At 32.3% G+C, this 13,200-nt stretch overlaps 1 protein-coding gene across 1 annotated transcript in view; it reads right to left on the bottom strand.

Annotated features, from left to right (window-relative positions):
* The window catches only part of LOC127735374 (eukaryotic translation initiation factor 3 subunit A-like), a 71,387-nt gene that overhangs the window by 30,373 nt on the left and 27,814 nt on the right, over positions 1 to 13,200 (bottom strand). The window contains exons 10-18 of the mRNA XM_052245531.1: positions 9,881 to 9,997; positions 9,186 to 9,371; positions 8,808 to 8,945; positions 8,093 to 8,302; positions 5,486 to 5,590; positions 4,516 to 4,629; positions 3,501 to 3,623; positions 3,055 to 3,208; positions 631 to 811 (exon numbers count right to left, since the gene is read on the bottom strand). Coding sequence (XP_052101491.1) covers positions 631 to 811; positions 3,055 to 3,208; positions 3,501 to 3,623; positions 4,516 to 4,629; positions 5,486 to 5,590; positions 8,093 to 8,302; positions 8,808 to 8,945; positions 9,186 to 9,371; positions 9,881 to 9,997 — 1,328 coding nt within the window. The remainder of the gene's footprint in view (positions 1 to 630; positions 812 to 3,054; positions 3,209 to 3,500; positions 3,624 to 4,515; positions 4,630 to 5,485; positions 5,591 to 8,092; positions 8,303 to 8,807; positions 8,946 to 9,185; positions 9,372 to 9,880; positions 9,998 to 13,200) is intronic.

Raw genomic sequence — 13,200 nt, 5'->3', positions numbered from 1 at the left:
TATCTGCTTTTATAAAGCTACCAAGATACCATGAATTTTTGAAATTCCACTTAAAATTTTTTAAAAAACTTGTTATTATTCTTCATTTGTTTGATTGATTGTTGGTTGCTTAATGTCCAGTGGTGTTCTTCTTTGAAGAACCACCAGACTTGATCAGAGTATATACTACAAGATTGTAAAGGCTTTTCCATTAAAACACACCCAACTCCTGAAATGATTTCTAAAAATAGAATAGTCACACATAAAAGCAATTTAACACTCTTTTTGTGCGTTTTCCTTCACAATATGCTGCAAAAGACATCCACCTAACCACTCAATTTAAAGGTGTGTACATTTGTAGGTGTCTATATATTCACAATATAATAAATCTCATTATTTCTATTTTTTGCACTACATACCTCTCTATGCAAATTTTGCTTATTCATTCATTTATTGTACAGCACAATGGCAGAAAATGCTAAGGATTATTAATGATCATAATGTTGTTTTCTAGCTAATTTTACTGGATTATCTCTATTACAGACTACCTATAATTTTCCTTTAATAGAATGCATGGAACTTGATGTCTTTTAAATCTAAATTATAATCATTTAGAAATTATGTCATACAGGAAATATTCAACACACTCACCCTCCAGGTCTTCCTCCGCCACTACCTAGTTCTTCTCTTCTTCTTTTTTCTCTTTCTTCTATCTCCATCTCCCTAGCTCTCTGTTTGGCACTCTGTTCCTCCAATTTCCTGATTTTCTCTTTGTATTCTTCTTCTTCTTTTTCTATCCTCTCCTTCTCCATCTGTTCTTTTTCTTCTCTCTCTGAAGTTATACATACATGTATCCGACATTAAAATTTAAAACAATAAGAAAAACATATCTAAATATTCTGAAAGCAGGGGTGTGGAAATGCTATGCCTGACTCGTATAATTGAACGCCCTGACAAAAAAATTTTATTGCCTGGGTTGCCCATGGACAAGTAGAAAATTACACTTGACAAAATTCAATTTAATCAAAAATATAGAATTCAAAAATATAGAATTATTTCCACAACTTATCAAATGTAATATTTAAGGTAAACAAAACTAATGATCAACATGTGAAAAACATATTCAAGTTAAAACATCAATGATCATCAATCAAATAAAACAGGAAATATCAAAACCAAAATAAGTATGCGCACTCAGGTCACATAAACATTCCATTTTCTTTGTCCATTGACCAGGGATTGTCGATTATGTTTTATTCCTTCTATAAAAGAGGCATCATTTCAATTTTTATCGACTGAGTTTTATGGAGATGGAGAAACACCCGATAATAAAATGCTCCGCTGGGCGCAGCTCGATACGACCACAGAGGTCGAACCCTGAACAGTTGGGGCAAGTATGGACACAACATTCAAGCTTGATACAGCACTGCATTTGGATTGTGATTAAATATTTGAAACAGCATAAGGTTTCTGACACAGAATGAATGTGGTCTAAGAACTTAGAAAATTTTAATTTACCTATTCAAACCATATCATTATTATTAGCTTTTATATATAAATCAGAAATAACCAATTTAAAACTGAAAATTTTAAAGAAAAAAAAAGGAAAAAAAGGAGAAAAGAAATCCCTCCCCTAAATTTTTTGAACCCCCTTATGATTCATCATCCCCAAACTCAATCCCAGCCTTCCCGTTGTGGTATGGTACCTTGCAGTACAATTTCAGAGAGATCCATACACTTGAACACAAGTTATTGTCTGGAAACTAGAAAAATGCTTGTTTTTAGGCCCCTTTTTGGCCCCTAATTCCTAAAATTTTGAGGCAATTACCCCCAAAATCAATCCCAGCATTCCCTTTGTGATATGGAACCTTGTGGTACAATGTAAGAGAGATCCATACACTAACACACAAGTTATGTCTGGAAGTTACAAAAATGCTTATTTTTGGCCCCTAATTCCTATACTGTTGGTACCATAACCCCCAAAATCAATCCCAAACTTCTTTTTGTCTTATTGAACCTTATGGTAAAATTTCATAGAGATCCATTCACTTAAACTAAAGTTGGTGTGCGAAAACCAATGTGTCTTTGGACGACGACGCCAACGTCATACCAATATACGACCACAAAATTTTTTTGCGGTCGTATAAAAACACATAGACAGGATAATCAAGAAAAAAGGGACAAGCTGAGTAAACAACGGAAAATGCAAGTGGAGAAAGACGAGGAATATCAACAAAAATAGAATCGAGAATTCTAGACGTCATAGCTTATAAATGTATACCTTCCATTATTTATACACATAAAAAAATATCACAAGCAGCATTTATATTGTGTTACAATACAGTTTTAAGAATCTTGCAAGCTTACAGTTGAATACTACAAATATTTATTGGGAAATTCAGGGCAAGTTATTTATTTTCCAGACAAGTAAAATTTACAGTGTTACTTGCCCAGGGATAAGTGCTCACACCAAATTATTCCACACCCCTGGAAAGTATGCTTTATTTATACATCTTGCACGTTGATAACTCAACTTGTTTTCTACAACAGTTGGTTAACATTTCAGACCAGTTGAACAGTTTGGTTTGATCGAACAAATTGCAATTGGGTCAGAATTTTGAAAGAACTGCAATAAGTGGAGAGCAACACTAACAGTCAAGTCACAGTAATTTGTAAATATATGTATAGGTCTAACCCTGATCTATATAGTTTAGGCAAGGGTTAACCATACCATATCCTGTCATTTCTTCAGAAGAATAATCATTGACAAATAATCAGTATTGAGAAGTTACAACTTAATCTAGTTGAGACTCACAGTAATTTACTGAAATTAAATAGTTCATTATTACTGCCTCATTAAATAGGATAATATCAATCATATATTTATGAAAATAATTTTAACCAATTGATTATGCAATTCAAGCTAAGAAAAACTGTTTACATGATTTATGGAATACATGTAAAGAAACATATGCTGTTAGGAAACCAAAGGACTAAGAAAACAGTTGGAATCTATTTCATTACCTTAGGACAGACCTCTTAACAACTGGAGACTATTTCAATTTCCTAACTTACCTCTTAGCAATTCTTCATCTTTAGCTCTCTGTTCAGCTTCTCTCTTTTCTTCAATCCATTTAGTCCTTCTATCTTCCTTTCGTTTCTCTTTCCTATCTGCCAGTCTCTTTTTTCTTTCTTCTGACATTTTCAGATCAAATTCTTTCACTTTTTGCTTTAAAATAAAAAAATATAATTCAATTTTGAAATGCAAATACTGTTATTTCCAGGATTTAATGAATGCATATATAAATAATACTAATCTTTGACAAGTGACATATAACCTAGTAGACTATTACTTGCAAAATTAAAAATGCAAAGCTTTATTATTTATTTATCCCCAAACAATGAACTGTGTAACTGTCCTGCTTTTAACTTGAAAAACAATTTTGTTCTATGCATATATCTAATGTAAAAGAGAAGCTTTTAGATACCAAATGATTTATTAAATATCATTATTACTTTACCTTGAACTGTTCCTTTCTCTTTCCTCTCAACATGTTGACAAATTCATCTCTGTCCTTCTTCATTCTGCTTAATCTATCCCTCTGTTGTAAGGCATTTTCTCTTTCTTTCTTAACTTTTTCAATCTAAAAACAATATTTCAAATAGCCAAATAATGCTAACAATCTTTTTTTTTTACTAAGCATGCTAAGCAATTTATGTTATTCAAACACAAAATTTTTAGATTTTTACAATCACTTAGCCATATAATATCTATAGAAATGACATGAGCTAATGCTTATACAACCATAGTTGTTAACTGTGAATCAAAAGTGAAGTAAATGAACCTCTCTAGTTTTATCAGTACTTCTGCAGCAGACAAGTCATTATGTCATTGAGCTTGCAAAATCTAATGGTAAATAACAACTTCCTAAATAAAAGTATATAATTTGAAATAGAAAAGAATTGATTACCAAAATAAATTATGCACACATTGGGTTTTACATGTAAAATCATATTGCAATTCCGAAGTTGGTAAAAAGTTTACATGCTATTCTTCTCACTGATAGTCTCAGTATGAAATTTCATCCTAATAGATGGGGTCACTTAATGTACTCAGATTTATATATCTGTCATCAATCTTATGTCAGGACAGGTCTGTGTGTCATCATCACAGTACATTATTGTTGTTGGCCTTTGGTTCTGTACGAGTGAAACCTTATACCCTTGCAATGAAGGACACTAAATTAGATAAGGTAGACTTTGTGGTAATTCTATATGTAAAACATTACTTTCTGTTAAGAACCCCACTATGCAAGTCATTAATATCACAGCCAAATTCAAGAGAATACAAAAGTAAACAATAAATGTGCACATTGTAAAACAAGGAAAATAGGTAAATAGTTATGATATTGGAGATACTTTTGGTGGGGCTGGAATATTGTATTATTTCAATCAGTGTGGATTTATGGTTGCTATAAGATGAATTCAGTGTTTTCAAAAGTAAACGCTATTAAAATTTTCATAAATTTTTCTTACCCTTTCTTCTTCTTGTTGCTCCCAGAATCCCTTCAATTCCTGACGATCTGAATCATACTGCTTTTTCAACAAAGGAATCTCTTCCAGTCTCTTAGCTCTTGCAAAGAAGTCAATCTAAAAGAAAATAAGGCTGTGTTCAATGGATACTCTGCTATGACATCAAATACATTCAAAATTGATTATGGCAGTTTGTAGCAGCAAGATAGAAATTAAAATAACTTAAGACAGAGAACCCAGCATTTCCTTTTACGCAATTCAGTCTGAATTATTGAATATCCGGCTTAATAAGTATCTTTTATCAGTGAAAAGATTACCCAAACATTCATGATGATGCAGAAACAAATACCAAAAAAGCACTTTTAAAAAAAAGTTGATAACAATCCCAATTGTATGAAGAAAGAAATCAATGTTACAATATTCAACAGGTAGAATTGTTATGCAATTTCCTCTGATTGAAAGGATTATTGATACTGCATCTGAAAATAATGACATGCGACAGGTAAACTCAAAATGTACATTCAAAATCTCTTGTACTCAATTCAGTTGATCCAGAAATACATATTAAATGTTTGTCAACATCATGACTCGAATTTGGTTCACAAAACAGTGGAAACATAACAATTATGCCACTGACTAGCTTGAACCCCGATGAAAATTCTCCTAGTGTTAAAATCATAAAAGGTCATTCAGCATGCTGGCTGAAATAATATGCCTGGTTCTATTTTTACAAGTAAAAATATAAATTACTGACTGTACAAGACCATCATGGAGTCAAGGCAATTAAAACTCCAAATAGTAGTGGTCCGTTTTGCCAGAAGAATTGTGTTATATGGTCAACATACTATATATACATTACAGAGTGTAAACCTTTGCTAATGTCCCCTGTTTCCTTGGTTAAAGATCAAAACATAAAAACTAGAAATGGCATCATTACAACATCAGAAAAACACAAAATATGGTCAGTACAAACCTTTTTCTCTTGAGACTTTAATCTTTCATTTAATTCCTTCTTTTCTTTTTCAAGCTGTTCAACCTGTTTAGCCATAATGTCTTCAATATCTAGAGTGGCAAAATCCTGAAAACAAAAGTTATGCATATCATTTTACCTCTGTAAGATTCTTAATAAATTTTCAAAACTAAACAGAAGATTTGGTTGCTCCTATATTTATAACAACTACATAGTCAAACAAAAAACTTTAATAGAAGTAGAATATATTATTATACTTACTCTTCAGTTACCTTTTTTTTTAAATTCCAGTTCAACCAACATGTATGTACATATTTAATTTGAAAACAGAAGTCTGAAATACAATTTGATAACTAAGAAGACAAAGCTTAATTTGTAAAGTTGATAATATAAAGGAATATTCCTTGTGTAAAATGAAATAAAATGCTCCGCAGGGCGCAGCTTGATACGACCGCAGAGGTCGAACCCTGAACAGTTGGGGGAAGTATGGACACAACATTCAAGCTTGATACAGCTTTGGATTTGGATTGTGATTAAATATTTGACACAGCATAGGTTTCTAACACAGATTGAATGTGGTCTAAGAACTTAAAAATTTTAAATTGGACATTCACCTATTATGGTCCAATATCCAAAATCTAAATACATGGTTAGATTCAGCATATCAAAGAACCCCAAGAATTCAATTTTTGATGAAATCAAACAAAGTTTAATTTTGGACCCTTTTGACCTCAATGTGGACAAAGTTGATAACGGGGCCCAAAAATCAAAAATCTAAATACATGGTTAGATTCAGCATATCAAAGAACCCCATATATTCAATTTTTGTTGAAATCAAACAAAGTTTAATTTTGGACCCCGATTTGGACCAACTTGAAAACTGGGCCCATAATCAAAAATCTAAATACATGTTTAGATTCAGCATATCAAAGAACCCTAAGAATTCAATTTTTGTTAAAATCAAACTAAGTTTAATTTTGGACCCTTTGGACCTTAATGTAGACCAATTTGAAAACGGAACCAAAATTTAAGAATCTAAATACACAGTTAGATTCGGCATATCAAAGAACCCCAATAATTCAATTTTTGATGAAATCAAACAAAGTTTAATTTTGGACCCTTTGGACCTCAATGTGGACCAATTTAAAAACGGGGCCCAAAATCCAAAAACTAAATACACGGTTAGATTCAGCATATTAAAGAACCCCATGAAATCAAGAATAAAACCCCATTGAAATTGGTCAAGAAATAAGCAATTTAAAGGAAGTATCTTCTTTTGCACAATCCTGTGCTATTAAATATTTCTTGCTATTGCGCAATACTGTACAATTGACAATTTCTTGCTATTGCGCAATATTGTGCTATTGGATATTTCTTGCTATTGCGCAATACTGTGCAATTGAAGATTTCTTGCTATTGCGCAATACTGTGCAATTGAAGATTTCTTGCTATTGTGCAATACTGTGCAATTGAAAATTTCTTGCTATTGCACAATACTTATTATATAATAATTTACACATCCTGTTTGGTGTGTATCTCCTACCATATCATTATTATTTGATTTTAAATATAAATCAGAAATAACCAACTTAAAATGGAAAATTTTAAAAGAAACAAAAAAGGAAAAAAAGAAAAAAAAGGAAAAAAAAAATAAATCCCCCCCCCAAAATTTTTTGAACCCCCATTATGATTCATCACCCCCAAACTCAATCCCAGCCTTCCCTTTGTGGTATGGTACCTTGCAGTACAATTTCAGAGAGATCCATACACTTGAACACAAGTTATTGTCTGGAAACTAGAAAAAAATGTGTTTTTTGGCCCCTTTTTGGCCCCAAATTCCTAAACGTTTAGGGCAATTACCCCCAAACTCAAACCCAGCTTTCCCTTTGTGATATGGAACCTTGTAGTACAATTTCAGAAAGATCCATACACTTACACACAAGTTATTGTCATGAAACTAGAAAAATGCTTGTTTTTTGCCCCTTTTTTGGCCCCTAATTCCTAAAATTTGGAGGCAATTACCCCCAAAATCAATCCCAGCATTCCTTTAGTGATATGGAACCTTGTGGTACAATGTCAGAGAGATCCATACACTAACACACAAGTTATGTCAGGAAGTTACAAAAATGCTTATTTTTGGCCCCTTTTTGGCCCCTAATTCCTTTACTGTTATTACCATAACCCCCAAAATCAATCCCAACCTTCCTTTTGTGGTATTGAACCTTGTGGTAAAATTTCATAGAGATCCATTCACTTAAACTAAAGTTAGAGTGCGAAAACCAATGTGTCTTCGGACGACGCCAGACGACGCCGGACGACGACGACGACGCCAACGTCATACCAATATACGACCACAAAAATTTTTTGGCGGTCGTATAAAAAGTAGTTAATAGCCCTATGTCACATTTATCAATGTATTCATTTTGAGATTATTTGGTTACTTGAACTGGTTTGAAACAATACAGAAAACAATCTTTATATAATTCTTTTTCACTGCATACATAAATTCAGGTTCAAACAGATTTTGAAAAAATCAACTAAAAGAAATCATAATATCCCCCTCCCTCTTTTTTTTTTTTTTTTACAAAATTCTGACATTTTAAGTCTTACATCTTCATCCAAGTTTTGTAAGACTTTTGCACCAAGCTCAGTTTTCCTCAGTTGCTCTATTCTTTCCTGTGCATGTTTCTTCTGCATTTCTTTATGTTCCTCAACCTTCCTCTGTCTCTCCCTCTCCTTAGCCTCACGTTCAAGTCTAGCCATTTCAGCATCATATGCTTTCTTCTTCTGTTCTTCTTGTTGCTCCATTTCTTCTCTTTCCTGTAATATAAAAAAAACAATAATAATAATTCATCATCTTTATATTCAGCTTTACAATGAATATAAATTTCACTAATTCAGTGCAATATTAAAATCTTTCCAGTATGAGTCTCTCTTTTTTTTAAGAAATGCAATTACCAAGTTAACAGTACATTTTTGTGATTTTGAGTTGTCTTCATACAAGTTTACAGAAGTTTATGTGTATCATTGACGAAAACATTATTTAACTCATGTCCTCTCTTCAGAAAAAGTTGCACAATGAGAACTTGAAAGACTTGATGAAAGTAATCCTATGTCAAATAATTTATAAAAACAAGTCTAGTAAATAAACTTTTAATGGAAAAGCCCTCATCTTTAGTGTCATTTTGTTTTTCAATTTTTCTACTTATTTTTTTATTTCATTATGCTAGCATTCATGTACTATTTCTTTCAATGATTTTGAAAATATTCTAAATACAAACACAACTAGGTAAATTTGGGTTAGAAAACATTTAGAATTACAAACCCTTTGATCATTCATGTGTTCCAACTGTTCTTTTCTCTCCTCAATTATGTGTCTTCTCTGCAGAACATTAACATGGTCCTTCTTGGCAGTCATTCTGTAGCTGTTAGCTATCTTAACTCTTAACTCGTCTCTTATAGACTGAAATAATACATATGATAAATTAAGTTCTATGTCCTCTTGGCAGTCATTCTGTAGCTGTTAGCTATCTTAACTCTTAACTCATCTCTAATCGACTGAAATAATACAAATCATTAATCAAGATTGATGTCCTCTATCAATTTAGAATATTAGGCATGCTGTGTTTGTTAAAATATCAAATTGCACATCTGACACATTTGATTACAAAGGAAAGTTAAAGCCAACATGGAAGATACAAACCTGTCTATCTTCAGGCTGAATGAGTGTCATAGCTTTATGTAAACAGCGGGACATTGATGTCAATTGGTTCCTGATCTGTTCACTGGGCATGCTCTGTATGTATGGTCCTTCTGGGACATCTTCTTTTTGAGCAACCATCAAGTCAGTACCAAAGCTTAGTGATTTACTTCTGTGGTCAATTCTCACCTAGAAAATGCAAACATAGTGATCATTAGTAACTGTGTGTATCAAAACAAATCCATTTCCTCAATTTGTTGCCCAATGCCTTTACCCCAATATGAATGACATTCAACACAATTTCCTCAAATTTCATAAACAACATACTTAAAGAATTATTTGTTTTGGAGTTATGTCAGTCTCTTAAGGTGTACCTGCACAAAGATTTCAAACCCTTGTTGGAAACCAAGAGCTTAGTCACTTCCTTGGCCCACTGTTACACGACATCTGAATATTTAAAACAGGATATCTCGAACAGGTCTGATTACTAAGCTTCTTTCTATTTTGTATGAGCGTGGTATGATTTTAATTACATACGCACATACATCACAAACTTCTTGTGAATCAGACAGGATATCACAATGAGAAATTACTGGTATATTTTCAGTAGACTTTTATACCTTATAGATCACTGAATAACTAACCAACATGAGTTGTATATCAAAGCCATATTCTAAAACTATTAAACAATACTTTACCTGGAGTTCTAATGTTAATGCTGTTTCTACAATCAACCTCTCAAGTCTAAATTTAGATGAAAATGGCACCAGTGCTGCAAGTCTTGAGAATTCAATTGTCTGGTATACTTGTGACACCTGCAACAGATAATTTCGTTGAATGTATAGTCCAATAATTAGGAATGCACTGAAGCATATTAAAAATTGTCTTTAAGTAAAACACTAATTCAATTTCTGTCAAATGAAGAGCCATTTGAGAATTTAATAAGATAAATCCTCAGGGAGACAAATCATCTGAGTTTATCTCTGCCCCGTTTGACACCAAACAGCAACAAGATGCTATTTAGCAACGCCAAGGCAATTATCATTTATCATATTTGATATTTACAATAACCACTTACCGTATTTTGCGGAAAATAAAACGCACGGCCGTTTTTTGGGGGAAGAAGTGTTTTTTTCCTTACATAAAACGCACCTGAATAAAAAGCGCACCCTAATGAAAACGTAGTATGCATTCTACTGACCTTAGAGTAATGAATGTTCACTCGTTTTTGTAACTCACTGCGTAACATGTTTCATTTCTATTTTCAGATTGTTGAGAAAGTTGAAAGGCATTTTGATTATATGTATTTGTTTCATATTAAAATAAAAAATGTTAATAAAATTATTATACTTTTCTTATTGTTTTAATGACGCCAGATTCATTAGTTGTTTTTGTCAACAATGGCCATGTGTTGACAAAGTGGGTGTCCATTGAACTTGTTGTTTTGATTAAAATTAGTTTGGTGTTGATTGCTCGTTAATTGTTTCAATTGGAATCAAGGATTTTAATCTTTCTTGAAAATGTATTCATTAAAGGTCAATCAAGCCATAAAACTGCCATTGTTTACCTTGATTATTACGTCATACCAGGTATACCTGTAGCCACATGTTAACTGGTCACGCATAACTCAGGGGAAAACAAATTATCAAATTAAATTTGAAGAATTTTATTGTTGTCTATAAAATAAAAGTTTTAGTTTATTAGCTTCAAACATTTTTAAATTTAAACTTGGTTGAATACTACGAACAAAACCATTCAGTTTCTGCAAGTCATTGTCTATTTTTAACTGAAAGTGAGATGGGCCACGGAAAGGGGAATTCAAATAAGACGGCGATATATAAATGTCTTAGCATATTAAATTATGAAAATTAATATTCTTTTCTTCATTTCATACATCCGATAATATGTGGCTACAATATTTCATGAAGATATTTCATTTTGAAACACAATAAAACGAAAAGCAGTTACTCCTCAATAGTATATCCTGTATGGTACCTCTTTTCAAACACGCTTATCTTTCTTTGTTTATGAAACACTTTAAAGGGTTCATTTCAGCACATGGTTATCACCATCGTCATTAAAAGAGACTTGAAATATTGGAAAGAAACACAATCACTTCCTTTATTATTCCTTTAGGAGATTTTATTTAAAAACACATTAAAACAACAAACCATTACATATTTATTGTAAATACACAATTAATATCCTGTATGGTACCTCTTTCAAACACAGTTATCTTTCTTTGTTTATGTAATGAACACTCATGGTTATCAACTTCGTAAGCCAACAATGAAATAAAGAACAAATGATAAAGTATATATATTTTTATTCATAACAAAATATGCCACATGAACAATTTATCAAGTCACTGCAAGCACTTGACAATCTGAAGGTCTCCATAAAAAAAATCCAGATATAATTTTTTTTTCACACTTGCCCTGAAACACTGAAAATATACGTACATAAAGCGCACCTGAGTATAACACGCAGGGACAATGACAGAGAAAAAAACCTGTGGCTTATTTAACGAATTTAACGGTAACTACATTCATACTTTGTCTCCTTTTGCAACAGCATTCCTACTTCATCCTGCAATTTGGGCATCAAACCAATTCACCTGGTGTTGAACTGATAAATCAATGTGTACTGTAAATTCAGAATATTGCAAGGTTTTTATCATTGCCAATAATGTTACTGGGTGAATATCGCACTAATAAGAACTCTCATTCTGAAATCTGACACATATATTTGTACGCAGCTTTTCCTGTTATTGCAATAATTATTCTCAAATTTTGGTCTGTCATGTCGAAATCACAATTATAAATGCACACAATAATTTCTGAATTTACAGAATATAAGTTGCAGGTATCAATTTTTTTCTTTAGAGAAATAACTTCAAATATCATGAGTTTAAGGACTTACATTAGTCATGTGAAAAACTTTTACTACTGAATCAGACCTAAAATATGGAGCCACTTAATTTTTCAACTCTTCACTATCCCCTTTTATTTTGCCCTCTGCCAATTTTTTTTTTAACACTTCCATGTTTTCTAAGATACTCTGAAGAACTATGATAAATTGGAAACTGAAACAGTTTTAAATTTTGGAATTTTCACCACTTTAGGATTTCAATATCTTCATATGCATTAATCTAGAAATAAAATAAATGGGGAATGTGTCCATGGGACACAGATGATGCCCCCCACTTGCATATCATATAAAGTTATAAAGGGACAGAACTGAAGAATGATAAAACTGACACTGCCCAAATTTGTACTTGATCTGAGTTTTGTGGTAATAAGTATTGTGTATAAGTTTAATAAAATTTGGTTGAGGCAAACTTAAGTTAGAGAACGGAAATGAAAAATTCAGCAATTTTTCCATTTGTAAAGGGGAATAACTCTAGAACAGTAAAAGTGACACCACCAAAATTCAAACTTGATCTGTATTTTGTGGTAATAAGCATTGTGTATAAGTTTTATAACATTTGGTTGAGGCAAACTAAAGTTAGAGAACGGAAACCAACTTTGGTACGTTCGTAGACAGACAAGGGTAAAACTTAATAATGCCCCCTCCGCCACGGCTGGGGCATAATTATAAAGCTTTGCAGAAACTATTGACTTGGTACAGGCACAAACTGTGGTGAGGTTAAACCAGTTTAACTAACCTTTTGCACAAACCTCCCCCTTTACCTATCTAGTTGATATGTCTTAAAACTAAAAACACAATAAAATAATCTGCTTAGCGCAAATACCAACAAGATAACCACTTGCTTGAACAAGGAAATAAAATCATATGATTTGGAAAGCAGGGTCAAAATGTGCAGTTGTTAGTAGGATACAGCAACTATAGAAAACACATAAACCAGAAACAACACTCTTAACAGGTTTCATAAAGTCTCATCATAAAATTTGATTGAAACATTTTTTAAACATTACATAAACTAACTCTAGAACGGTAAAAGTGACGACACCAAAATTCAAATTTGATCTGTGTTATGTGGTAATAAGCATTGTGT

Source organism: Mytilus californianus, unplaced genomic scaffold, assembly GCF_021869535.1.
Source record: "Mytilus californianus isolate M0D057914Y unplaced genomic scaffold, xbMytCali1.0.p SCAF_3, whole genome shotgun sequence".
In the NCBI taxonomy this organism is placed as follows: domain Eukaryota; kingdom Metazoa; phylum Mollusca; class Bivalvia; order Mytilida; family Mytilidae; genus Mytilus; species Mytilus californianus.
The sequence above is the reverse complement of the archived record's forward strand: the minus strand, read 5'-3'. Positions and strand labels throughout refer to the sequence as shown.